This window comes from Leishmania panamensis (genome assembly GCF_000755165.1).
Source record: "Leishmania panamensis strain MHOM/PA/94/PSC-1 chromosome 13 sequence".
Lineage (NCBI taxonomy): Eukaryota > Euglenozoa > Kinetoplastea > Trypanosomatida > Trypanosomatidae > Leishmania > Leishmania panamensis.
Genome location: NC_025858.1, coordinates 486,556 through 512,920, shown reverse-complemented (window position 1 = coordinate 512,920; position 26,365 = coordinate 486,556). Strand labels below are relative to the sequence as shown.

The following is a 26,365-nucleotide window of genomic DNA, read 5'->3' as shown; positions in this document are numbered from 1 at the left end:
TTGCGTGTGTGTAGGAAGGCTTTGTGCAGGCCCTCCCTGCTTTTCCTCATCTCTCCACGTCCTCATCACAGGTGCCTTGTTCTGCAGACACTCGCAGACAAAGCGGCGGTGCGCACAGGCGGACCGCTGCAGACGCTTCTGGAGTCCCTTGCCCACATTTTATTGCTGGCTGCGTCACTGCTTCGCGAAAGTGTTCAGTGATTCTGGAAGATATGTTTGTGCGGAGCGGTGATTGTGTAGGTGGTCGGGTCGCAAGTAAGGCCGATACTTGTGTTGACCCGTACGTGTCAGAGTGGCAGAGGGGCCCCATTACTTCACCACCTCTATCCTTTCCGCTACGTTGCACCACAGAGACTTCGAGAACTTTGCTCTTGGGCTCGTAGCTGTGCGACTACAGAGGCGCACGCACGTACTTCACTGTGTGTGTGTGTGTGTGTGTGTGTGTGTGTGTGTGTGCACTCCTCGACCTTTGCTCTTGGGCGTTTCTTTGGCTGTCCTCCTTGAGCAGTTGTTGCTACCGACTCCCTTCTGTCAAAGACGTGCGGCTTCACCAGTTGAAGTCGGAATACTCCTCCCGCCGCAGACTCGTATCAGCGCCCCACCTCCAGAAGTGCAGTCGGGCAAGCCATTCAGATATATACACATACACACCGTTGCGTCGATGAAGGCAGCGAGTCCCTCTCCCCAGACAGCGCGGTCCTGAAGCAGGCCCCCATAATCCACTGGTGCGCGCACGCCGTTCAGCACCCCAGGAATGGTGGATTGCATCTGTGGAAAGCACTCAGAGGTCAGAGAAGCGCGAGCGAGGGACGGAAAAGACACGCCGCGATCCACGCAAAATCCGCCACACAGTGCATGTGTGCGAAGTGTGCGGCATTACCTACGCCCGACCGGGTGGGCCGATGAGGTGCAGGCCCCGGAGGCGTGACGCGAGCACCGCGGCTTGCACCATGGAGCCCTCCAGGACCCCCGTGTGAGGCGGCTGAGGGAGAAGGGTGGAGTGCAGGCTGGGTGCGGGGGTCTCGCAGGGCCGTGGACGCGGCGGGCGTGGATGGAGGCGTGCAGTCCACCCAGGTCTGCCTGGCACCGATCGCGCAGCACGTGTGCGCCGAAGAGACGAGGAGGTATGCGAGGAGCCCGCTAGACGCATGGCCCGATCCGGCGGCAGGCGGTTTGTGCCTGACGACCTGGTCCAAGCCGCAGTGCGGCAGAGGCGTGGGTGAGCTGCGGCTGTGTGCGTGCCTTTGTTAGCGTGTTCGTTGTGGAGCGGAGACGAAAGGGGAACAACGTTGTTTTCTATGCTGCTATCTTTCGTAGTTTGACGAACCGCAGCCCCTCTTCCCCTACCCCCTTCCATTCCCCTCCCTTAACCCTGCCTGTGTGTGCAGGGGCCTGCAATGCGGTGTAGTGTTGAGGAACATAGCGAGGTGACGTGGAAGGTGTGGACATAAGAAGAGAGAGAGAGGGGTGGCGGTATGCTGTGGGTAACTGGGCACCAGCATAGAGGCCCGAAGAATCCGGTGAGACGGGAGAGAGATAACGTGTCGCGTGCGTGTCGCCTTTCTACCTTCGTGTGTGCGTATGCCTGCTGAGAATTTATCGCTTTCGCCGTGCCTTATGCTGGGAAACCGATGAGCTCCACACCAGAATCACCCCAGACACGTGCAGAGGTGGCAGAGACGCATCCAACTCCACTGTGATCGCCTACTTCTGAACGGGGGTGGGGGGGGACGAGGAGGGGTCGAGGAGGTGGGGTAATGATACACAAAAACAAAGCGGAGAAAGTGCCTGCGCAGCTCGATGAAGTCCGTAGTTTCAATTTTGGCTAGATCTTGAGGCACCTTGCACTACGGCACCCACTCCAGTTGCACACACACACACGCAAACGCACACACTTTGCTCTTTTCCTCTCCTTGTCTGCCCCCCCCCCCCGCCCCGTGTCTCCATCCTGCATTTACTCCTTCGACGCCCACACACTTCGTCATCTCCTCACCCTGCCCTCTTCTCCTTTCATCTCAAGGCGACGAAGCGGTCTTTGTTTCGAGTTCGGTGTCGTTGTATGAACGCGCATCTTCAGCGATCTGCGCGCTCTCTCTCTCTGTGCCTGCCCCCAGTTGCTTCTCGCGCATACTCTGCTGACGTTGGACCCGCCATGCGCGTCCCGTCTCTCCCTATCGTTATTGACGAGTTTCCGGCACTCAATGGTAACCGCCGCAGCAGCAGCAGCACCGGAGTTGGCTCCGCAGCCGGCGATCCGGAGCTGTTTTTTCTCAGTCACTTTCACACAGATCACATGAAGGGGCTCAGCTCTAACTGGACGGCCGGCGCCATTATCACCGGCATCCTCACTCGGGAGCTCCTGCTGAGCAAGTTCGAAGGACTTCGCGGACGAGTGCTGGGGCTGCCCTTCTGGTGTCGCACCCCAGTCCTCTCTGCCGCTGGAACTGTGCACAGCACAAGCGATAGCTCTGCCACCACTGCGGTCTCCGTAGTGTACGTTACGCTGCTTCCGGCGTTTCACATCCCGGGCAGCGCCATGTTTTTCCTCGAGACCCCGTCCGGCGTCACCTACCTGCACACCGGCGACTTCAAGTACACCGAGGCGGTGGCTCAGGCGTCCCCGTTGCGCACCTTCTTTCAGTCGCACCGAGTCGACCACCTCTACCTGGACGATACCTGGCTTCACTTGGGGCATGCGGAGCTTACGTCATGGCCAGCGCACACTGACGGCACACCCATTGGTTCCCGCGGTGCTGGCGTCGTTGACAGCGGCATCCGCGTGCTGAGTAAGTTGCTGGACGCAGATCAGGTGGAAGAGGCGATCGAAGCCATTGGACGTCGAATGGACCATCAGCGCCAACTGCACGCGCAGTGGGTGTTGCAGCAGTCACACACGGACCACAACGACACCGCAGAGGCGCTGAGAACTTCATCCTCGTCCTCAGCATCCGCTGAGCTGAGTAACGCTCGACTGCCATTCGTTGTTCGTGTCTACCTGCACAACCAATTTGGTAAGGAGATGCTCGTCCAGCAGCTGGCGACACGGTTGCGCACGAGAGCGCTCATAGACGACGTCCGTTACGCACGTCTACTCACAGTGGTGGAGACGCTGGAGGAGGAACGGGATGACTTAAGGGCCTTTGAAGGGGAAAGTCCTGCCCGCCTTGACGGTACGGCCCCACCGCTGTCGGTGGAGGAGCTGGCGTGGCGAGCCTCTGGTGGAGAAGCCGCCCACTACCCATACAACCTGAACTGTTTTGTCTCCTTTTCTCAGGCACAGCACCAGCAGGTGCCGTTGACGAGTTTGAGCGACGGCGGTGGTGCGATGTTACCACAGCAACTGCAGCTATCCGCTAACCGCTCGGTGGAACGCACGTACGAGCCACCCCTCATCGAGGTAGTCAGCAGTCGTGCCTCGATTGAGCCTGCCACCTTGCAAGCGGCCTCGGCGGCGCGTGGCGGGACTCCGTACTACGGTGTCATTATCTCGGGCTGGGCCCGGCTGCAGTCACAGACGCACGGCTCGGCAGCGAGCGGCCAGGTCTGGCATGTTCCTACAACACTCCACAGCACACCACAGGAAATCATCAACTTCGTTGCGCTTCTTCGTCCGCTGTCGGCGACGCCGCTGCACTACCGCCATAGTCGAGGGGACGTAGTGATGCAGCGCCTCGGGCCATACCTGCGCATCCCCTTTGTAAACCACCACAGCACCGGCTGTGACACAGCAGCACCGACGACGACTGGCAGCGGTGCGATAGCCCTGAAAGGGGGTGCGGTGCGGTGGATGCCGTACCTGCCGACTCACGTGCTTCTCCTGCAGGTAGGAAGCAGAGACAGTCAAGGCGGCCTTGGCACTTCGGCCCTCTTCGAGATGCCTGCCGCGCGGGATGCTGCTGCCCGTTGTGGTGACGGCCTGGACTCACTTGAGGAGAAACCAAGACGGGGATTCCGTATTGGCCCTGCGGGCCTGCCGCCTCCTTCGTCTCGCGCGATGGAGGGGGCGCCTTGGTGGGGTGGAGGAGTGCCGGTGGACTGTGACGCACTCGCCACTGTCATCACCACGTCGTACTTCTTCGCTCCCACTTGTCTGTCAGCCATGCCGTTCTCTGGAAAGGGGGAGGCGTATGTGTGCGGCAAGGCAAAGAACCCCGCCGGCACCTCCGTGAGCTCAAGCGCGTCGGCCGATGGTCTGCGCATGCCAAGCCTGCTGCCGTCGTGGAGGCTACGCCGTCTAACACAGTCATACCTCAATATGCAGCCGCCTGGCGGCAAGCGTGAGCGCGTCGATGGTGAAACAGATGGGCCGAGTAGCATCACTCACCGTGCCGAGCGCCACACTGCCACTGCAATGAAGACTGAGCCAGCTGAAAAGAATCCAAAGACGGGGGGTGACAGCGATAAGGGCTGCCCCGCCGCGTCGCTTACTAGCAGCGCCACCAGCCGTCTTCTCTCTCTCTCTGACATCGCCGAAAGTTTGTTGGCTTGAGCATGGCACCCTGGCCTATGCATGCGCTCGCTTGGGTGAAGAATCCGGAAGGAGAGGACGAGGGGGGGGGGGAGGCAACGCCTCTACAAGCCAGCCCAGTGTAACTGAATTGCCCAAGTAGAAGTCGCTTTCTCGTGCGATGCTGCTCTTTTCTCTGTGCAGGCTCGCTGTCCATTCGATGCACGCCTACTCATGCATACGTGATTCCCGCATACCCCACAGTGAGAGAGAAAGGCAGACGCACAAATGGCCGCACTGCACATTCCTGATGCGTCTAGTGCCTGACTCGCCTTACAAGAGTTCTCCTTCTTGGCCTATTGTATTTCTCATCTTCGCATGCTTTGCATCGTGCCATCCACCCCTCTCTCTCCCACTGACCTTCGCTCTCTCTCTCCCTCCCTCCTTTTCTTGTCTTTCTGTTTCGCTTCCTTCCTTCACTGCTGATGCCGCGTCATCGTGGAGCTCATTTCAGACAGAGGCTACTCATCGCCCCTGCAGGTATCGCTGCTGCCCCCCCCCCCCCCCCCCACACACACACACAACAACAACCCTCGCAAGCGGTTTCTTCGCTCTCTCCCTCCTTATTCAAAAACCAACTAACATAAGGCCCACCACCACCACCACCCACAAGGCATTTGCCTGCCTGCCTCCTCCCCCCCTCTCCCCCTCTCTCTCCCTCACTCTCTCAGCGTATAATTCCAGCAAACACACGCGCACGTAAGAAATGTCCAAGACAGACGAGAACGGCAATGAGCTGATGGAGATTGAGGAGGTGGCCGTCTCCGACGGTGGCGCCGCCCGCTTTGCCGCCGTTGAAGTGAAGAGCGGAGAGGAGCGCTTCAACGTCATCTGGCAAGACACCGGCAAGCTTATGCGCTTTGATGAGGGCGAGAACCAGTGGAAAGAGCGTGGACAAGGGACGGCCAAAGTACTGCAGCGCAAGGACAACACGTCCAAGTACATGTTTGTCTTCCGTCGGGAGGGCATCGGCAAGCTGGCGGCGCAGCACTACCTCGTGAAGGGTATGAAGGTGACAAAGCACAAGCAGGGTGAGAAAATTCTCGTGTGGTCCGCCTTCAAGGACTTCACCGATGACGAGGAGGGATTCCCGGAGAACTTCGTGATGCGACTCTCGTCTAAGGAGGCAGCGGACAAGGCTCTGGCAGAGATGGCAGCAGCAATTGAGAAGTCAAGCGTATAAACGAGCAGCCGCATACATGCATACTCACGCCTACGTGCCTCACTCAGTGTTTGTGTCTGGGAGGGGGGAACAAAGAAGAGAGGAGCGAGGTGAGCAGCAGGACGGGCAGGGGCGCTTGCGTGTGTGCGTTCCATCGCGAGAGGAGAGCGCATGGCCTGCTGACTACTAACATCTCCACCCCCCCCATGAAGGTGATTCCTCATGGCCCCTCGCTCGCTTTATTTTTGTGTGGTGCGCGTGTGCGCGTCGTTTTCAGCGTTGCACGCCTGTCTATCTTTTCTATAGCGCCTCTCTCCTCCTCTCTTCGATGGTGGCATGTCTGTTGGACGGCGGCGGAGAGGGGAAGGAAGCACTGCGGTGTGGGGAGTCTCTTCTGCTGCCGAGGCTTCTTCACTGTATGCAGTGATGTCGTTCTGCGCATGAGTGTTGTTGTACGCGTTTATTTGACTGTTAAGTGGAGGACTATGGCAGGCGTCACACACATCACGGCCTTCCTTCCCACTGTCTCCCCCTTCCCCTCCTATGTGTGTACGTTGCGGCATGTACGTGTGTTTGCCTCGTGCCCTGCATTATACTCTGCCGTGCTGACGTCTCTCTCCGTCCTCTCTCTCTCTCTCTTCTGTATTACCGAAGCCATCATGCGAAGCAGAAAGCAGAAGAGAAAGTGCGATGCATTCGTGCAGAAAAAAGGGGGATCTGTGAGGGGCGGTGATGGCAACATGTGCGCGCTGCTTGGATTCTTTCCATCCTCTTGCGCTTCTTTTCGCTGAAGTGGGCAGTGCGTGAGCTCCTCAGCCGACAACCAGATGGATGCAAACAGAGAAGGGCGGACAAGCGACGCTAAGTCGCTGGCTGCGCCTCTGAGGGAACGCATGCATCTCTCTCCCCCTCTCTGTGGGTGTTGAGTGGGTAGTTTTTTTTCGTTTTGAGGAGGTTAATTTACCGACGGTGATATTGCGCCATCTCGCGCCACACTCGAGTCTCCCACACGCGCTGTGAACAGCCGTAAGTCCACGGAATGAGCTGCATGTGGAAAACTCGGTCTACCCTTTTCTAAACCCCAGCTCTCACACACCCCACCTCTCTGCGCTTTTCTCCTTGTGGCTGTCTAGTTAAGCCTCGGTAATGCCACAGCTGGACAAGAGAAACATCTTCCATGGGCGCCCTGGAGAGGTGTGCTCGAATGTGTGCGTTAGTCTCTACGCGTGCTTCTCTGCATGCGTACATCTTCTAGTTACCCCCCCCCCTCTCCTCCTCTCTCCCATCCCCATCCAACCTCCCCTACCTCACTCGCTTGCTTATTTCTCTCCTTGTTAGCTGGCCAGCACGCTCTCTGTGTTGACTCCCCCCTTTCCTCCCTTCTCTTGCCTCTCACTAAGAGTGTTTGTGGGAATTTCTGGCCATCTGCGCGTGTGCGTGTGCGTGTCTCTCTTCGGCACTGGGCTTACGGGGTCCCTCTTGTTTTTCCCCCTCGCCCTCTTTTTAGTCCCGCCTTTCACCCCCTCACCATCACCGCCTCCTCCTCCACCACGCGTGCCCGCGTCTTTCACTGCCTCCCCCCTCCTCCCCTCTTCGCTGTGCGTAAAGCGCGTTGTGTTGTTCTCTTCTCTTTCTTCATGGAAAGCGCACCTACACCCCCCCCACCCCACACACACACACCCCTGAGGCACTCTGTTGAAAGTGCTCAGGTAATCAAATCATGGATCAACTCAGCTCTCTCTACGTCCGCATGGCGAGCGGGTCGCACAGCCAGCTGCACAACCCAATCTCCGTCATAGGCTTCGTGGACCAGATGCAAAGTCGCATGGAGAAGAGCTCGGCACCGCGCAAGAACTATCTCATAGACTCCTCCACCCCACACAGCGACACCGTCATTGCCGAGTCGTCGGCTCTGAAGCCCAGCGTGGGGTGGGTGACACTGCAGGTCACCGAGGGCATTCGCCGCGGCATCCACGAATGGGGCATCAAGATTGAGCACCACGGCGAGAGTAACGACGGGAGCGGGCTCATGCTGGGTATCGTACCAAAGAACTTCACCAAGTATGACACGTTCATTTCGCAGGGCGGCGGCTGGTGCCTTAGCCGGGCCGGCAAATTCTACGGTCACTGGCGCCGCACCGACACCGGCGGTGGTGTGTTGACTTTCGGGACCGGCGACCGCATCGTCCTCACCCTCGACTACGACGCTGCCGTCATGACGGTGCGGGTCGGTGACAAGATGATCGTCGGTGAGCTCAGCGGGCTGACGATGGAGGTGTTCCCTGCCATCTCGCTCCACTACCGGCACCAACACGTTCGCTTCGATCACCACGCCGTCCGTGAGACGGCCGAGAAGCACCTGCCATGGCTGCAGCGCCAGGCCTTCCCGTTCGCACCTGCCTTCTTGCCACTCCGCTTCGCAGATGTGCAGCGGCTGCCGCTGAACTCATACCTCTTCAGCAACCTCTTCCAGCACACGTCGCCGGCGTGGCGCGGCGTGACAGGGGTGGAGGGGGCACCGATAGCCGACACCGCAGGCGGTGGTGACGCTGGCCACCCGTCCATCTCCGTCCTTGGCGCTGCTGACAAGAACAACTCGGTGACAACACTGTCGTCTTCCTCGGTCGCCCTTGCCGCTGCACGGCAGGCTGAGCAGCGAGCGATGCGCTTGTACACATCCTCCGAAGCAGCCGCGGCGCGTCTAACAGTGCTGTCGCGCGCCTTCGGGGCGGTTCGCCGGTACGTTGCTGTGGTGCCTGGGAAGAGCCGCTTCCTTGCTCCTCACGTGACAGCAGAGTATCTTCGACAGCGCCTGTACTCGGCGGCGCACGAGCCCACTCTCGGCAGCGGCGGCGGCACAGCCCTGACGATCTCAGGGGGTCACTCGGGCAGTGGCGCCAGCGTCTTCCGCCTCGCTGAAAGTGCGGGTTACGACGCCACGCTGAACTGTGGTGCCGTCATCGTGGTGCACCTGTTTATTCATGCCGTGTCGAGTGGGAAGGAGGTGGCCACCCCGCTTGTGCAGAGCTTCCGCGACTATCTTCTGTCACTCCCAATCTTCTCCCTGGTGGAGTGCGACGGGTGCGCCACCAGCGGCGGTGCGCGTGGTACCCCTTTCGGTGGAAGCAGCAGTAGCGGTGGCGGAGGTGCGCGCTCGGCGCTGGCCCCGGATACGGTGCAGCTCGCTGTAGACCACATAGTGAGGCAGGTGGATTCGGCGATCAACGCGGCCGAGGTAACACCTGCCACCGCGGAGCAGAGCTTAAACAGCGGCGGTGACCGCCCAGCTGTTACACCGCTGACGTCGGCGCTGCTTGAAGTGGCCCTGGTGCTGGCCCTGCAGCGGGGTCTCGTGAGTGAAGTACTGCGCGTGTCACGGTACCTCTTACGCGTGCCAGCCGGTGTCTTCTCGCCTCCTTTGGTGCAGTGGCTAAACCGCCACGCCGCCGGCCTGACGCCGCAGCCGGCCATGCCAGACGTTGGACGGGCCCTTAAGTGCGCCTGCGAAGATCCGTCTGCCTTTATAGTGACGCCCGTAAGCCCCGTGACGACAGTGCTGTCGGTGGCCTACGGCATCGGTACTACATTGTTTGTGCACACGGCAGACGGATTGGCCAAGTACGGCCCCTCTGTCACCACATCGTACGTCCTCGTAGTGGAGACAAGGCAGCCGACGGCGTACTGCCTTGGTGCAGCCTCGTCCAGCTTGGCAGTGACGCACACCCGCGTGCTGCTTCTGACAGACCGTATGGCACCTGCTGAGGTAGCCCTGGTTGTTTACGGGCTGCAGCTTGACACTCACCAAGTTCTGCGGTGGGCCGATATGCACAGCAGCTGGCCCTGCACGCTGAACTCGCACCCCCAGCTCGTGAGTACCACAGAGGATCGCGTCCTCGTCGTCTACGAGGACCACCGGCAGCAGGCACCTCCGGCACGCACGCTGGACGGCGCAGCGGCAGCAGCCGGTGCATTAGCGAGCGCAGCGGCGACCGGCGGTGTGGCCCGCTCCAGGGCTGGCTGCAGTCTCTCCACGGCCGCCGCAACAGCAACCTCGGCCGAGTGGACGGTGATGATGCACTGCTACATCGCTGCCACGGCTTCTTCGCTCGCTGCGGCGCCGCTCTGGACACGTGCGCTGCACCCCGCCCCGGCCGCGGCGGGGCTCTGCCTCAGTCACTGCCTCGCGCTGCGCAAGCCCAGCCTTGTTGACCTGGGCTGCCCGGAGGACCACTTGACTGTGGCGGGCGGGCAGGTGACCGTGGAGCTATGGGTGCAGTTTCTTGACAAGGAAGACGCGGCTACACTTTACCAACACGGCGACCGCAGCACCAACGGCGAGGTCTTCCTCGAGCTGACCAAGTCGGAAGGCACCTACTGTATCCGCGGCGGCTATCGACACGAGATGCGTGGCTTGTGTGTTGTCTCGGCGCCGCTGCCTCCCACAGCAGAGACACGGCCCTTCCACATTGGTCTCGTCTTCAACGGGCGATGGCGGCTGTTGTTTGATGGTGAGGAGGTAGCAGGCAACCGCCAGGGTCCACACGTGTCACTCGACTCGCCAAAGCAGCGGTGGACGGTGGGGACGAACTGCACGTGCTTGCTGACGGGCTTGCGTGTGTGGCGGTTGGGTCGCACGACACGCGAGATCAGTCGTGACTACCGCCGCTCCCTCGTCGGCGACGAGCCAGGGCTTGTGGTGCAACTCTTCTTCAATGAGAAGAGCGGCAACGTTGTATTCAACTACGTGCACAGCGTCAAGGCGTGCCACGCCGTCTGCATCGGGGCTGTGACTCGCAAACCGTGTGACGCGCACCCGTGGCGAAGCTACGGCTCAGGCGCATTTGGTGGTAACAGCACTGCGGCGGCAAGTGCGTCCGTTGCATCGACAGGAAGAGCGGCAGCTGAGACTGCACTGGCAGCTGTGTCAACACCGGACGTCACACCGGTGTGTGCGCGGCTGCACGAGTGGCGCGATCTCGCCATCAGCACCTGCTGCGCCATCCGGCATGCACTCATCGTCCGGACACCTATCAGCAATGATGGGCCGTACGCGCTTAGAGAAGGCGGCCACGTGCTCATGTTCTTCGACCTCACCACCGGCGTCGCACATCACTCGCTCTTCTTTCTGACAAGCCGCAGCCCGGTGCGACACATGATGCGCGCCGACCCGCAGGGGCGACTTTGGGAACTATTCGAGGTGGACGTCGGTCTCGTGAAAGGGGAGCAGGAGGCGTCCTATCTGCTCTCCCTGCTCGGCAACACCGGGGCGGCGCCGCAGAGACCGCGCGACCGGGTGCTCGCCGTGGCGCCCCTGCCGCTCGTCGAGGATGAAGAGGCCCTGGACCACCTCGGCACACTTGCAAATAAGGGAGAGGACGAGGAGGGCGACGGCACAGAGGAAGTGGTGTCGCGCGACTCGTCGGGCTCGACGACGACGAGCGAGAGCCACCCTGTCAGCACGGCTCATAGCACGGCAGAGCTACAGGGATCTGGCGAGGCGGCTGCGTCCCAGACCACCCAGATCCTCTCACGTATGCCGTCCTTCGCGGCGCTCGTATCACAGCCTTCATCGGTGGTCACCTACGGCGCTGTGGCGCTGTGGCTGCTGAAACTACTGGCCCTCCATGCCGAGGCGGAGCCCGGGGTCGATCAGACGCTCTTCTCTCCCCTCGCGGACGACGTGGGGAGTCGATGCGTGACGGAGGTGCGGCTCATCTTGGGCGAGCACTTCCGTGTTGTCAAGTCGAGCAACGCGCGTCGCGCCGTGGCGCTGAAGAGCTCTGTATCGTGGGTGGTGGTGGCGGCAGCGCTGCGCGTCTTACTGCGCCTGGTGCGCTGTGCGCGTGCCTTTGGCCTTCACCCCACACCGTTGGGCCTGACAGTGGTGAGGGAGGGCACAGAGCACGATGGTGAGGCCGCGGCGGACGGGTCGAAGAGCTCACCAGCGCACATCTCCAAGGCCACAATGACGCTGCTACTGCGGGAGCTGCACGCGTCTTCGACTCGACGACGCACCAGCGCGTCCGTAATGCAGTCACGGCTATTGTTGACTGGGCCCCACACCAGTGGCAGTGGCGACGACGATGACAGCTGTGCGACGGACAGCTTCACGCTACTCGGCCTCCTTGGCGACATCATCAATGAAGAAGGGCTTACGCTCTCGCCGGATGTTGTGGCCCTTGCTCGCACCACCACCATCGAGGGCGTCGAGCTCTTCTTGCCCGACGTGCGCCATCGTGCGCATCTCCTGCGGGACCTTCTTCGCGCCACCTCATGCACCTCCACCTCGCCTCGCGTATCTCCAGCCGCCGGTGATGCAGCGGCGGCCTCATCGCCGTCCGCCACAACGGAAGAGCGCGTGCCGGCTATGGAGGTGCTCCTTGACGCCGTGGCGCAAAGCTTCACCACTGTGCTCGCCGCGGCTCCTCTGCTCGGCGTCGAGGACGACGGTGGAAAGTTGGGAAACTCCGCCGCCGTCACCGAGCTCTGCGACACCCTTCGCACGCTTCTCGAGGAGTCGTCTGCGCAGTGGCGGTTTCTGTGGACTGCGAAGACGGCTATGTGGTCAATCCGCAAGTTTTCGGCCTTCGCGGCATCCCTTTCGGAGGCCATCGCCTCACTGCAACTACTGCTGCTCAGCGCCTGTCAGGGCTCGCGGTGGGAAGCGGCTCTGACGCTTATGCATGCCAGTGGTGGCGGTCGCGGTGCAAACCACGTAGCGGACCCCGGCGGCATCAGCGACAGGAGTGGCCAAGGTGACAGTAGCCATGGCGGCAACGGCATGCCGTTGAACGGGATAGCGGAAAGCGCTGTCGATGGTGTGAATGGCGGTGGCACCGGTGTTGGTGGCCCGGACAGCGTCGCGGCCGTTGCACTCGATCTACAGCGACTGTGCTTTTCGCAGGCGGCGGCCTACCACCCTTGCGTGCGAGCCTACTACAGTGCCCTCTTTGACAGTACCGAGCTCTGCCTAAACCTGTGCGTCCAGCAGCCTCAACAGTCGTCGGCAGGCGGTATCTCGAAGACTGCAGAGCGGGGCGACGCTGACAGTGACGAGCCGCTGTCAGCAATTCTGTCGAGCCTGTTCCCAACGTTCGTGAATGCTCCACTGCACACGGCGTTGAGCGCTATCCCGCTTGTCCTCGCTGCTGAGGATGCGGAGTGGTTTCTCAAGCACCTCGAGCACCTGCTTGAGCTGTGTGAGACGCTGCTGGAGCGGGTGGAGTTGCCCACGAGCCCCAACAGTGGCACTGATCTGTTTACCAGCTCCAGCAAAGCCAGCGGCGCAGTTCTTCCCGGCAGCGGCGCCTCCGCTGCTGCGCGACGGCTCCTGTGCTCTCTGCGTGAGGCGTTCTTCTACGCTTCTGTGTGGGTCGCCGCATTCCTCTTCAACAGCACGGCCGTCTCCTCAGCGAACGTCCGGTCCGACGCGGTGCGCCGCCGGCTTGGCCTCATGTCCGTCACAACAACACCAATCACGCAACGGCAAACGGCACAACTCACCGGCCACGCAACGTCTGTGGCGGCAGCGGCGAGCGCCGCGACGGGGGCCGCACCGGCCAGTAGTGCCGCTGATGACGCAGCCTCTGCTGCAGTGGACGAGGAGCTCACCCGTCTCTGGGAGCACCCGCTGCTGGAGGGAGGCCTCCGAACCAGCACCGTCACAACAGCCGCGGCAGCGACCCCGACGGCTACAAAGACACCTGCGGCGACTGTACCGCGGCACCGAGCGCAGTTCGTGTCGCAGCTCATCAAGAACACGGCGTACTGGACTGCCAAACAGTCTATGCTGGACCCGCTGGCCTCCAAGTCCCATCCTGCCGTGGGACCCCTCATCACAGCCATGGCGGCGGCAGCTTTGCACCTCAGCGCCACACCACTGCAGCACCTTCCGCCCACGCGCGTGGAAGAGTTAATGTGTACCATCATGCGAAAGCTCTCGCGGCCGATTCGCACCGAGCTACTAAGCCGACGTGGAGAGGGCAAAGACCACAGCAGCGGTGGTCTTCCTCCACCGCCCTCGCCTCGCTCATTGGGGCGGCCGGAGTCCCTCGGACAGACCGTGGCAGAACTTCAGCGTCGCTGCGAGGTGCTGCTGCAGGCTCGGAGCTGCACCGAGTTGTGGGGAGCGGAGGACGCTCTTTTTTGCATTCCGACAGCATGCGCCCCAGCAGCAGCGACGGCGGTCGGCACGTCGGCCATGGGGACACCACCGTCCTCGTCCGCGCCGAGCGTCTCGGCGGCACTGCACTCTGCATGGAGCTCGTACCGTCTGCGGCGAATGCGCTTCCACGCGCACGTCGCCTCGCACCCCAGCTGGACGCTGCACGAGGCCACCCAACTCGTTACAAGCGTCGTACTTTCTCGCCAGGTTACAGCTGAACTTCTGCGCACGTCGCTGCAACAACGCGAGGCGCTGGCTGCGTTGAGGCGTAGCGGCATCGAGCACATCTTCCGCCTCGTGCAACGGGCCCCCCACAGTGCCGAGAGCGCTGCTCAGCTGCTCAGCGCGCAGGGTCGCGGCGCGCACACGCACTATGAGGCGGGAATCAGCGGCTGCGGCAGCGCTCACGTTGATCCCATGCGCCGCGTCCTCTACGACCTGCTGCGCTGGTCCATGGAGGAAATGCCGACCCAGTTGGGCGCCAGTGGCGGGGCCACGCGGAGTGGTGGCAGTCTGCCACTCTCCACGACGAGCTCGGCAGCGGTGCTATGCAGCCTCCTTGACCGTAGCTGGAGACCGCGTGACTTCGCCTTCTTTGTGCAGCTGCGAGTGGTACCGACCATGATGGAGACATACGGTACGCTTTTCGCGGCCGCCAAGCGTGCCCACGATGAGGAAGCGGTGGCGTCGATGTCAAGCACGCGCAGTAGCAGCGACGCGTTTGGGCGGCAGCGACACTCCACCGTTGCAGCCACAGCGACGACGAGCAGCAGCAATGCTGTCCTGGCAGACAATGGCGCAACGGCAACTCATTTGTGTGTTAGGTCGATGGGGCTTCGCCACGTCAACCTTGCGGAGCAGCAGCATCGCGATAAGGTTATCACTGCTCAGCAGGCGCGTCGTACGAGCAAAAGCGCGCTCATGACGGCCTTGACGCTGAATGGGCCTGGCAGTGTCGGCAGCAGCGGTGGTGCGCCGCCCAGCCCTCCTGGGCTCATGAGTGGCAGTAACGGCGACATCACCCTGCAGCACACCGCCGTGGAGGCAATGCAAGCAAGGGTATGGCACTGCTTCAAGAGTCTGGCCCTCCAAGCGACGGCGATGTTGACACCCGAGCACATTATGACTCTCTCGCGAGTGGAACAAACCTCCGTCATGGCGTTCTTAGCGGACATGCTTGGAGCGATGGAGGCGGAGCTGCGGCTGTGCCAGGATGTACTGTCGCGGGCCGTGAAAGACACGCCAATGCTACTCGCGCAGGCAGGTGACGCTGCCGTGCTGGAGCCACTCGTAACAGTGCAAGACCAGGTAGACCTGATTCTGAGTTTCCTGTCCCTCGTAGGTGGGACGCTCTGCTCGGCCTCTGTGTCCGTGCGCGTGTCTGCTCCGATTGGTCACATCATAGCAGGCGGCGCATCGAACGCACAACGTCCCAGCGGCGACGATGGCACGGCACTGTTTCTCAGCTGCACCTTAAGCACAGTGTGCGCCATCATCGCAGAGACGCTGCTAGAACTCGTCTTCTTGGACTTGTATCACGTGCGAGCAGTGAGCGCAGACGCCACCGTGGGGTGCGTCGTGCGAGATGCCGCAGCGTGTGCCAGGATCGCGGCGCTGCTGCTGTGTCGATGCCAGCCGTCTGCTGTTCGTGGGATCGCCGTTGCACCGAGTGCTTGGCGAGAGATGTATGACTCACCAGTGTTCGCGAAGGTGCTGTCGCCCACCTCTTCGCCCTTGAACGGAGGCCATCCGTGCATGCAGACGTGGCTCGATCTCAGCGTGTACGCCTTGGCCACGACGGGTATGAGTCGCACGACCCAGCATTTGCTGCTGGGCTTCCACCGGCTCCTGCTTCAGCCAGCGTGGGCCGTAGAGTTGCGTGCCTTCGCGTCCTCCTACCAGGGTACTGTCCAAGACTATGCAGCGTCCGTGCTGAGCAGTTGCAGCGGTGGGAGCGAGGCGGCCGGCGTGGAAAACGGTGCGGCAAGCAAGAGGAGCAACAACCTCTCCACTGGCACCGCATCCCAGGGTCGCGAGCTGCATCTTGTTCAGCTGTACGTGTGGTCGGCGGCACTGGGGGGCCAGTTGCTGGTTCCCCCAACCTCGCCCGGAGCGTCAGTTGCCTTCTTGAACGACAAAGATGGCTATCAAGCCACCCCCGCGTACGTGGTGGACGTGGAGACGGTTGCATCGTCGTCGGTGGCGCCCGGTGGCACGCCTAACATGGCTGGCGCGTCGCCCTCGGCCCTGTCCGGGCGGCCCATTCGCGGCTCGAGCCATTTCGTGCTCCAAACAGCCACTACTGAGGGCGAGAAGGTGCGCGGGGTAGTTGTCGCGCCGACGGATGCGGCAGGTCTCAGCGGGAATAGAGAGGAGGTGCAGCTTTCGCCGAATCAGATCTTCTTGCCGGCCTGGGAGAACGGCATTGTGGCGCCATCGTACACGGGCCTCGTCGAAGACTTCCTCGCACCACCGCTCCGTCACTGCGTTCCGCTGCTGGGCAAGAAGCTAGACGCGGCGGCCGCCTTCACAGGCTTAGAGCTGACCTACTTCATTAGTGTTCTTCACCTTACAGCCGGAGTGGCGCGTGCGCGGCCGGACCTCGGACGGCAGCTCATCGAGTGCGGCGCGATGAGGCCCATTCGACAGTGCGCATTGCAGAACATGGTGCGGCTGCCGTTCCCGTTGAAGGCGCTGAGAGAGTTCGGTGCCTTGGTAGCGGTGCGTGCTGCCGAGGCCGCAGCCGATCGCATCTACGCCTCCGTAGACAAGGTCGACAACGCGACCAGCTTGGTGAGCAGCGTCGCCGGTGCGACCACGACAAGCCCAGCAGGGACGTCCTCGCTCGCTGCTGCCCTGGCGACTGCTTCCGCTGCTGACATCAGTCGTGCCAGCGCCGGGTCGCGGTCCCCGTTCGGCTCGCCCTCGTCCACTCAACACCACCCGTTTGCTGGGATGAGCGACGCGCTGCTGGAGAGCCTCCGCGGCGTGTCGCCTGGGCCCTCGGTGGGCTACCCAGCCACTTTTCTGTCCGGCTTTCCCCAATCCAGCGCGACCGCCGCATCCTCGAGCGGCTTCCTGCGGGACTCAAACGAGTACGGCCTCTCGCGTCTCGCGCGCAGCTTGGGTGTCTTTGGTGGTGCCTCACAGCAGGCGACGCGGACGATAGGCGTGTCGGTGACGAGCATCCTCAGCAGTGGCTCGGGCCTTTCCAGCACGAGTGCACGTATTCCACCGCGAACAGAGGTTGGAAACGGGTCGCCGATGTTTCTCTCCTTTCCCATGTGGCCGGCACACGACGTGCCCACTCATGGAACTGCGCGGAGTGGCGCTGCGTGGCTCCCGTACACACCGGCAGCCGTTGAGATCACACCGTCACGCACCGGGGTGCACTTCCCCGTCTGGGAGGACGGCTTCGCAATTGAGCTGGCGGTGCTGCTCAGCGACGGCGATATGTACCCCGCCATGGGTGACGCGCTGAGCGTGCCGTGCTCGCGGCCGAGGCTGGAGCTGGACGCCGCAACCGGCGCCACGGCTCTGGGGTTTCCGCTAGTGACGCTGTACACGCCTGCAGGCAGCGGCAACAGCAGAGCGGAAGCGGCGGCGACGCCATCCAGTGCGAGCCTCTTTCCTTTTCTGAAGTTGAGTGTCCAGGAAGACAGCCTTCACGTCGTTGTGACCCTCCCTCCATCCACCGGCGGCGCAGTGGATGGCACGGGCGGCTTGCACTGTAGCGCCAGGCGCGCGCTGCGCCGCGAGGACTGGTACCGCTGCATGCACGTCTCTGTTATGTGCAACGCGCAGAGCCTGGCGCTCTCCCGCAACGGTGAAGTGACATCTGTGGAATGGGGTGGCGCGGCCGGCGTTGGCCGGCACGCAGAGGCACTGCTTCGGCAAGAGGGTGCCATTACCAAGGTCGTCATCGGGCGTGCGGCCACTGAGATGTCACCAGCGGCACTGCCTGCACTGCCTCGCGAGGTGGATGGGCCAATGGCGCTGATTGGTGGACTGCGGCTGTGGGGCACGTCGGTGTTGCGAACGTCTCTCCGCGTCGTTGCGGAGCTGGTTGCTCGCGACCGGGCGCTGCAGTCCATCGGCCTGCAGGAAAACATGTGCTACCTCGATCTCAAGGAAGGCACCGGCGCCGTCGTCGAGTCGGCGGACAACCACAAGCAGTTCCGTGGAGTTCTCTCTGGCGACGTGCGATGGGCAGCAGAGCCGCTGCCGCTGGGCTTCTACCCGTCGATTGAGCTCAACTCTGGCAACGTGCGCGACGGCGTCGTGGCGCCACTGGCGAGCAGCACGCACGTGCCACGCGTCGCCATGGCCACTTTTGTCGACTCCCTCTCCCCCTTGTACTACGAGCGCTTTGGCGGCGATGTGCTGTGGTCACTGCTGACACTGGCGGCACGCTACGCTACTTTGACGGCGTTGGAAGTTGGAGTGAGCCCCGCCTACACTCTGCATTACCTTGCAGACACACCCTCGGTCTCCACCGTTGCTGCGCTAAGTCACGTGGGCTTCGATCCTCGCCAAGTGCTCGACCCAACTCAGAAGGTGCCGTATCAGCTACTCCGCCTGTTCCAGCTCCAAGACAGTGGCTACCTACCCAATGCGCACGAGCGCCTCATACACGCCGTCGTGCAGCGCCTCGTGGCCGTGCTGGCGGCGGCGGGGCCGGAGGACAAGACGGACCAGTCGTCGGTGGCTGCTAGAGCCACCAATGACCCTCGCTCGACCACAGCGCGAGCGGCGTCACCGCTGTGCCAACTCGTCGCCGACACTTCTCACGTGCTGCGACAGTTGCGAAGAGACGATGGTGAAGTTTTCGTGATCGAGGTGCCGCCTCTAAGCCCGGCAGCCTCCGCTTCTGCTCCAATCACCCAACCTGTCGTCCTCCCGCTCTCCCTCACCAATGGCGGTACGGGCGTGCTGACGTTTGACGCCAAGTACCGCAACATGGAGCAGGCTACGGTGTACAAGGACATGGAACTGAAGAATGTCCTTGCCAAGTACCCGGACGGGCAGGGCGGGTGGCCAGTGTGCACCCTGACAGCGACGGAGACCCCCTGGGCGTACCTGCGCAGCGTGCCTACCTCTACCGCACATCGGCTGGCGGTGGACAGCAAGGCCTACAGCCCTGGCAGCACGCCCTCTTCCTCCATCGTCACCGTCACCACCAAGTCGCTCAAGTCTGCCGTTCTGCACGCGATTGTGAAGGCATTGTGCGACGCCCTGCGCAACCTCACTGCAACTGCCACCGGTGCGGGCAACCAAGGTAATCGGCGCGACAACACCAGCACCGGCTCCACTATTGCCGAGCGTGCCGCTGCATGCCTGTTCGATGCTCGCGTTGTGGTCTCCCTCATTCAACAGAGCAGCGCCCGCTCGAGCGACGACGACTGCGTGCACTTTGTGCACATCCTCACGACAGTGATGCAGCTCTGGCGGGACATGCCGCAGGTGCAGCCGTACGACCAAGTGCCCCTCGCCATGGCGATGTCGCACCTCAACACCCCGCTCTGCAGCATCATTCAGCACGTGAACAGCGACTCCGACCTTGGCTCCCTCTTGTCGTTGTCAACCGGCACGTACAGTTCATATGTACAGAGTCTGCTCGGTCTGCTGGTGAGCGCCGTGCGTGCCGACTGCGCCTGGGCGGGTCGAAGCTATGTGGAGCAACTCCAGGGTCGCTGGCGCCGCCTGTGGGGAATGTGGCAACGCGCCGTCGTGTACCGGCCATCGAAGCTGGCAGATGCGAAAGGAAAGAAGCCCAAGGGCCCCGCTAGTGGGGACAACACAAACAAGGGTGGGTCAGCCGCGCTCCCCAAGGACGATAGACGAGAGGGGGTCACCGAGGCGGCGGCGATCACCACCAGCAGCACCTTTCGCGCTCTCTTCCTGCCACCATCCTCGTCGAGCTCGAGCTGCTACCAGCCGCAGGAAGCCATGCCAAGCGTGGAGATGCCACAAGCAGACTCGCTCGACACCTCAGTGGCAATTGCAGGGTCGTTGTCGACGAGGCATGCGGCGACGGAGGTTACGGAGTTGGAACGAAACTACGGCGGCTACGTTGATGGGGAAGACCCTCTCGACAGCGTCAGGGGCCCCGGCTGTGTGACGGCGGGCTGCGGCGGGGAGTCGTCAGCCCTGCCGCTTGTAGTGGAGCTGGTCGCCATGCAGGTGGCGGCAACGGAGCCAGAGGACATGCCCCCTTCGTCGACCTTTTCCTTGACGGGGCACCGCGGCCGGCAGTCGCAGCAACACCCTCGCGGGTGGTATCCCCATGGTGTGTCGCGCAAGGGCAACGGGCTCTGGGTGGTGCGCGCCACTGACATGGGTAAGGAGAATGAAGAGGCGCAGAATCCGTTCTCAGCGCGCGATGGAGCTGCCCGCAGTGTAACAACCGTGCGTAGCAGTGTCGGCGTGACCATCGGTGTGTTCTACTGGGAGGTGTACGTGGCGAACATTAGCCGCGCCGAGCATCCCACCACCGCGCCGGGTGGCGGTGCCAAGTTAGTCTCGAACATCGTCGTTGGCGTTGCGACGGAGCGGTGTGTGCTGACGCACTGCAGCGCCACCGGCAGCGGCACGCACGCGGAGGGGCGAGACGGGTTCCTCGGCAATGACGGTGAGTCATGGGCCTTCGACGGAGGTCGTGCCCTGCGGTTTTGCCGCGGTTACGCAGTGGAGTCGAGCCCCCGTACGCGGTGGAAGATGGACGATGTCATTGGCTTTGTGCTGGACCTGCGTCAGAACAAGCTGTCCTGTCTGCACAATGGTCGTCTCGTCTCTGAATTCAGCGATACCTTCCTCTCGGACGAGCAGCGCGCCGCGCGCGTCGCCGTCTTCCCTGTCATTATGTGTACAGGTGAGGCCAGCTGCGAGGTGAACTTTGGCGCCACTGGTTTCGCCAGCACCCCGCCACCAGGGTGTCTTCCGGTGGACCTGTCTATCTACATCAACGAGGAAGCGTGCCGGGTGTGGAAGGTGATTCTGGCAAACGAAGTCAGCGCACCCCTTACCACGGCTACCACAGCATCCGCGGCCCGTGTTGTACAGCCTGCGCGCCTTCTCTCTAGCCCCGTCATCGCGCTGGTGGGTCAGCACCTGACACGCTTCACACAGGGCCGTCAAGGCCCCCTGGATGTCGTTCTCTTGTCCCCGGATACCAACGCGAAGTTCGTCACCTCGCGCGAGTGCAAGACGGAGGACGCGGCGAGTCTTCTCTTCGGCAGTGTGGCCGTCACATCAGGCCGCTGGTACTTTGAGGTGGTGCTGCCAACGGAGCCAACTTTTAGCGTCGGCTGGTACGCGCGCAAGTCGCTCGAGGAGCAAGGTGGTGGGAGTAGAGGAGGCGCCGGTTTGGCGGAGCTCATCGGCGTCGGCGCCGGTGGGGCAGCGAATAACAGGGATGCGGCTAGCGTCTCCCCGACCTCGCCGACCCGCGCGCAGCTCGGGAGCGACGGGGCCTCGTGGGTTTTCGATGCTGGTCGCATGATCGCACGGCACAACAAGCACCAGATCAGCCTTAGCCGTCGCGCATGGAAGTGCGGCGACGTAGTAGGGTGCCTACTCGACTGTGAAGCCGGCACGGTGAGCTTCAGCGTCAATGGTAAGTTCCTGAAGGCGGCGCACGGCAATGGCGCCACCGGAGGTGACGGGCGAGGCGGTGGCAATGCCGCTGTACTGGGCGGCACGCGCGGCAACTCGGAGTCCTTCGAGGCTACGGCCACGACATCTTCTGCGGTACCGTGGTTTGCCGACTCCGCATCCGCGTTTCCAACGCAGGATGTAGCAGCGACAGCGCTCTTCAGCGACGTGTGCATGAGCGAGACGCATGGGCTGGTGCCGGTCATTCTTCTGGAGCCCAAGTCATCACTCATGTGTCTGTGGAACGAAGAGGAGCTTCTCTTCCCACCAATGGAGAGCGGCGCCTTCCGGGCGCTTGGAGGTGCCGGCACGGTACACGAGGCGTTAATGGAGATGATCGTCGTAACGGATCCTGGGACGACCGACCACTTTCCCATGCAGCCACCCCACGGCAGAGTGGACGTCGGCAGGAACCCGAACAAGGGGAAGACGCTATCCAAGCCGTTGGATGCTGTGGCACTGCAGAAGTTGCTCTACTACGCGAGTAAGGTGCAGGAGCTGCACCCTAACAGCCTGCGTAGCTACACGATGCCATCCCTGTACGGTGTGCATGACACAGCAGAGAGCCATGACCGCCAAAATGCATCTGTCTCACGTCCTCGTGACATCGATGCCAATGCCATCACGCCGAGACGCGCCGTCTCACAGAAACCCCAGCAGTGCGACCTCTGCACTGTCAGCGGCCTCGACGCAGCCACGCTGCAACCGCACCTGATGGGCCTCCTTCTCTTTGGGCACCTCGTCACCCTCCTCTACCCGTTCGCCCACGCTGCGGCGCTCCCAGTGTCGGTCGAAAACGCGCCGCTGGGCAGCAGTTGGGTCTTCAGCGAGCTGCAGGAAACGCTGCGCGCGTGCCAGCGATACGCCCCGCCGTGGGCACCACTGCGAGTCCTGCAGTGGTCGCTGGAAAGCTCGAACAGCGGAGGCGATGCGGTGCGACTCAGCGTGAACCGACGCAAGGCACTCACAGTGGTGCGGGACTGCACCGCCTCCGCTGCGCGCCGGCTTCGTGATAGCCTTTTCGGCCAAGTATACCAGCTACTCGCCAGTAAGCCCCCTGCATTCTTCATAACAAGCAAGAAGCTGTGGACCGTCTCCTTCTACGGCGAAGGCGCCGACGACGTTGGCGGCCCATACCGTGAGTGCCTCACGCAAATGTGTGCAGAGCTGATGAGTACCTCCCTGGACCTCTTCTTGCCTAGCGCCAACATGACCAGCGAGCTTGGGGAGGTGCGCGACAGCTACGTTGTCAACCCGCTCTGTGCGCCACCTCTGGAGCCGCACATGTACCGCTTTCTAGGACGGTTGATGGGCGGCTGCCTGCGTGGCGGAGAGCCACTATCGCTCTACCTGCCCAGCGCGCTCTGGAAATACCTAGTGGGGGAGGCCGCGGACGATGCAGACATAGCCCGCGTCGACGTGGCCACACTGAACGCACTCGACTACGCAGAGCAGCTGGCTGGTTTTCTGCCGCTGAGGGAGACTTTCGGAGGCAGCGGCGACGGCGACGACACCTTGCGCAACGAGGAGCTTGCCGAGCTCTACCCTCGCGGTTTTTCGCTTCTGAATGACGCTGGCGTAGTGGAGGAGCTCGTGCCTAACGGGGCGCAGATCCTAGTGACAGTCGCCAGCGTCGGCCTCTACACGCGTCTTGTGCGGAAGCATAAGCTGTACTGCACGGCGGCGGCGCAGCGTCGCGCGCTGCAGCAGGGCTTCCACGAGGTGGTGCCACTCTGCAGTGTGTCAGGGCTTAAGTGGTACGAGCTAGAGGAACTCGTATGCGGGCAGTGTGACTACGACCCAGATGCGCTGTTGGACGCGGCCCGGTACGAGGGACTGTCCCCTACGGACACTCGCGTTAGGTTTCTCCGTTGCGCCCTCCATGGCTTTACGCGGCACCAGCGCGCCCTCTTCATGCGCTTCGTCAGCGGGCGAGAACGCCTGCCACCCGGGATGCATCTGAAGATCATGCCAGACGACACGCCACGTGTGGCGCCCATCCCGCCTTTGACGCCAGAGCGAGCAGCGCCGTCGGTGCAGTCCGCTTCGCCAAACCGTCCGCAGCGCGTCGCCACCTCCATGTCGAACGGAGCGACGACGGCAATGATGACACCGCAGCCGCCGCCGAGCAGCGAGCAGCGGTGCAGCACCTCTTTTGTGCGCCACAATACGCTTGCGCAGAGCCGCACCAGTAGCAATGTTGGAAGTACCACAGTACCGCCGTCGCCACCGCAGCTCGGCTTCACGCCTCCTCCAGCCCAGCCGGTGTCGCGCGTGATGCCACCGCCTGCCCTGCAGCCAGGTCAACTACTGCCGCTCAGTGGAAGCAGCAATGGCGCAGAGTCACACACGCCGGCTTCACCGCACTCGTCGCATGGCACACAAGAGGGATATCAACAGCTGGAGTCGAAGAGCGGCGACAGGCCAGTTGAGGGTGGTGTTGACCCTTCCCTCTGCGACGACACGCGCCTGCCGCAGGCTTCGACTTGCTTCTACTGGCTGCGTCTGCCGTGCTACAGTTCCGCGTCGGTCATGGCGCAGAAGTTGCTGTTTGCGATTGAGCAGTGTGTGGACATCGATGCGGATTTCCGCGTACACGATACAGACGTGGCCCAGCAAGAGGTCGGCCCGAGCCTGGTCCGCGTCAGCAGCGACGAGGACGACCTCTTCGAGGACTTCTCCCACCTCCGATGAGTCACACTGATTTAGATCAGCTGCCGTGTGTGTGTGGGGGGGATGAGAAATGGGTTATCGGATGTATTCCTCTCGATGTATGAAGCAGCGGTAAAGGGTACCACTCTGGCTCTCATGTCCCTCCCCCTCCCCCCGAGTTTCCCCCTCGTGCCGTGCACGTTGTGTCTTATGTACAATTGACTTCTTTGTTTGACTCCCGCATCGTCTCTCGTCTTGATGTGCGCGTATGCGCGAGAAGAGAGAAGGGCAGGGGAGGGAGGGAGGGAGAGAGCGAAAGAGGGACGCCGATCGCTTCATGTGTCCTCATCACCCTTCTTCTGTGGGCCAAAGGCGTTTTCCCTGACTGGCTCTCTCTCTCTCCATCAATCCATCTTACCACCGCAATTGCCTTGGAGTCCCCGTGTGGTGTACTTTTTATCCATTGGCACCCCCCCCCCTTCCCCTTGCTCCTGTCCCCGGTCTGTATCCCCCTCCCCCCAAGGGGGGTGCGGCCAACTTCTCTGCGGCGCGCACTACACCCAAGAAGCAATAGCAACCTCCGCCATAGACACACGATACACGCATACATGCGTGCCCGTGAACCCACCTCGATGGAACGCAATGGCAGGCGTTGGCATCCTTCCTCAGGATGCAGGCGTGCGTTTCGGCGTGTACGTGTGTGCTGGCATCTCGGCGACATCTCTCGCCCCCCCCCCCCACCTCTGCCCGCTCTCCTTTCCTCCGCGCTTCACGTTTGCTCTATTTCGCCCCGCCCTCTTTCTTCAGCTACCACGAATTCTCGTATTGCTTGTGTCTCGTCTAAGCTGTGTTCGCATCAGGATGGCCCACCTACATAACGCAAACCCCGGCTACAATCAACCGCCCGCGCAATACACCCAGCCTCCTGCGGCGGCGGGGGTCTACAGTCAGCCGCCCGTGACGACGCCGCTGCCTTACAACGCTCAATACGCCTATGGCGGCGTGCAACCCCCGAGCTCGACTTCTACCGGTGTGTACGCCCCTGTATCTGACCAGATGAACAACAACCCAGAGCTAATGGGATGGTTCCGCGCGGCCGACACAGATGGTAGCGGTACTATCAGCGTGCCGGAGCTGAGCACAGCACTGTCGTCTGCCGGTGTGCCGTTCAGCCTCGCCACAACGGAAAAGCTGTTGCACATGTACGACAAAGATGGAAGCGGCACGATCAGCTTTAACGAGTTCAGGGAACTCCATCAGTTCATTATGAGCATGAAGAACGGCTTCCGCCAGCGCGACTCTAGCGGTGATGGTCGGCTCGACGGCAACGAGGTGCGCGCCGCCCTCACGGCGAGCGGTTATCGTATCTCGGAGCCGACGTTCCAAGCCTTGATGCGCAAGTTTGACCGTCATCGCCGCGGCAGCCTTGGCTTTGATGACTATGTGGAGCTCTCCATCTTTATTTCGAAGGTGCGAAATGTCTTCGCCTTTTACGACCGCGAGCGCAGGGGGCAGGTCACATTCACCTTTGACTCCTTCGTCGGGGGAAGTGTCTCCATCCTGTAGGCTAGTGGAGCCAGTCAGAGTGAGAGTCGGTGAATTGGGGAAGAGAGGGGGGTGCGGGAGAAGGAAGGAAGCAGCGGTAAGCAAAGGGGATTCCTTCTCTGCCTTTCTGTCTCTCTCCTGTGAGCCACTCGGATGCATCGCCACAGCGTCAGCGTGCGTGTGCGTGTGTAGCACGTTAGTTGGCTCGTTATGATTGACGCTCTCCTTTGGCGCTTCACTTTACTATTCTGGTGCGACATCTACTCCACACCTCTTTTCTTTCTTTTTCCGATTCTGTGTGATGCGCGGCCAATTCTGGTCACCTCCCCTCGCTTGTTTCCGCCCCTCCCCCCTCACTGCCTCGCATCCTCTGTACATCCCTCCCTCTCTCTTTGCGTTGCTCTCGCTACAGCTTCGCTTTCCGTCTCAGTCTCGCTTCATGCTCACTCCGGGAACGCACAATCCTTGTTCCTCCCCCACCCCCCCCCCCTTGCCCACCGAAGAACGGGAATTATTTCACCTGTATTGGAGGAAGTATGCTCTGCTCATGTGTCGCTCCCCTCCCTCCCTGTCCTCTAGCACCACCCACCCCCTTCCACGACCATCTCAGCCTTTCCCCCTTCTCTGTGCGTGTGTGAGTATGAGTAAGGTAATGTGGTGATGTGGAAGAGGGCCCGTGTTA

At 62.0% G+C, this 26,365-nt stretch overlaps 4 protein-coding genes across 4 annotated transcripts, besides 1 other annotated feature; all 4 read left to right on the top strand.

Annotated features, from left to right (window-relative positions):
- Positions 1 to 511: 511 nt before the first annotated feature.
- Positions 512 to 1,274: a repeat region.
- A 785-nt stretch (positions 1,275 to 2,059) lies between these two features.
- LPMP_131350 (hypothetical protein) lies at positions 2,060 to 4,489 on the top strand (the record flags this gene model as incomplete). The annotated part of the gene is made up of 1 exon (XM_010698913.1): positions 2,060 to 4,489. One exon carries the CDS (start codon positions 2,060 to 2,062, stop codon positions 4,487 to 4,489), a length of 2,430 nt encoding a protein of 809 aa, XP_010697215.1.
- A 724-nt stretch (positions 4,490 to 5,213) lies between these two features.
- Positions 5,214 to 5,690, top strand: LPMP_131340 (Ran-binding protein 1, putative; the record flags this gene model as incomplete). Its single annotated transcript, XM_010698912.1, has 1 exon — positions 5,214 to 5,690. The coding sequence occupies one exon, from the start codon at positions 5,214 to 5,216 to the stop codon at positions 5,688 to 5,690; it is 477 nt and encodes a 158-aa protein (XP_010697214.1).
- A 1,699-nt stretch (positions 5,691 to 7,389) lies between these two features.
- Positions 7,390 to 24,180, top strand: LPMP_131330 (hypothetical protein; the record flags this gene model as incomplete). The annotated part of the gene is made up of 1 exon (XM_010698911.1): positions 7,390 to 24,180. One exon carries the CDS (start codon positions 7,390 to 7,392, stop codon positions 24,178 to 24,180), a length of 16,791 nt encoding a protein of 5,596 aa, XP_010697213.1.
- Positions 24,181 to 24,999: 819 nt separating this feature from the next.
- Positions 25,000 to 25,704, top strand: LPMP_131320 (programmed cell death 6 protein-like protein; the record flags this gene model as incomplete). The annotated part of the gene is made up of 1 exon (XM_010698910.1): positions 25,000 to 25,704. The coding sequence occupies one exon, from the start codon at positions 25,000 to 25,002 to the stop codon at positions 25,702 to 25,704; it is 705 nt and encodes a 234-aa protein (XP_010697212.1).
- Between the last annotated feature and the right edge of the window lie 661 nt (positions 25,705 to 26,365).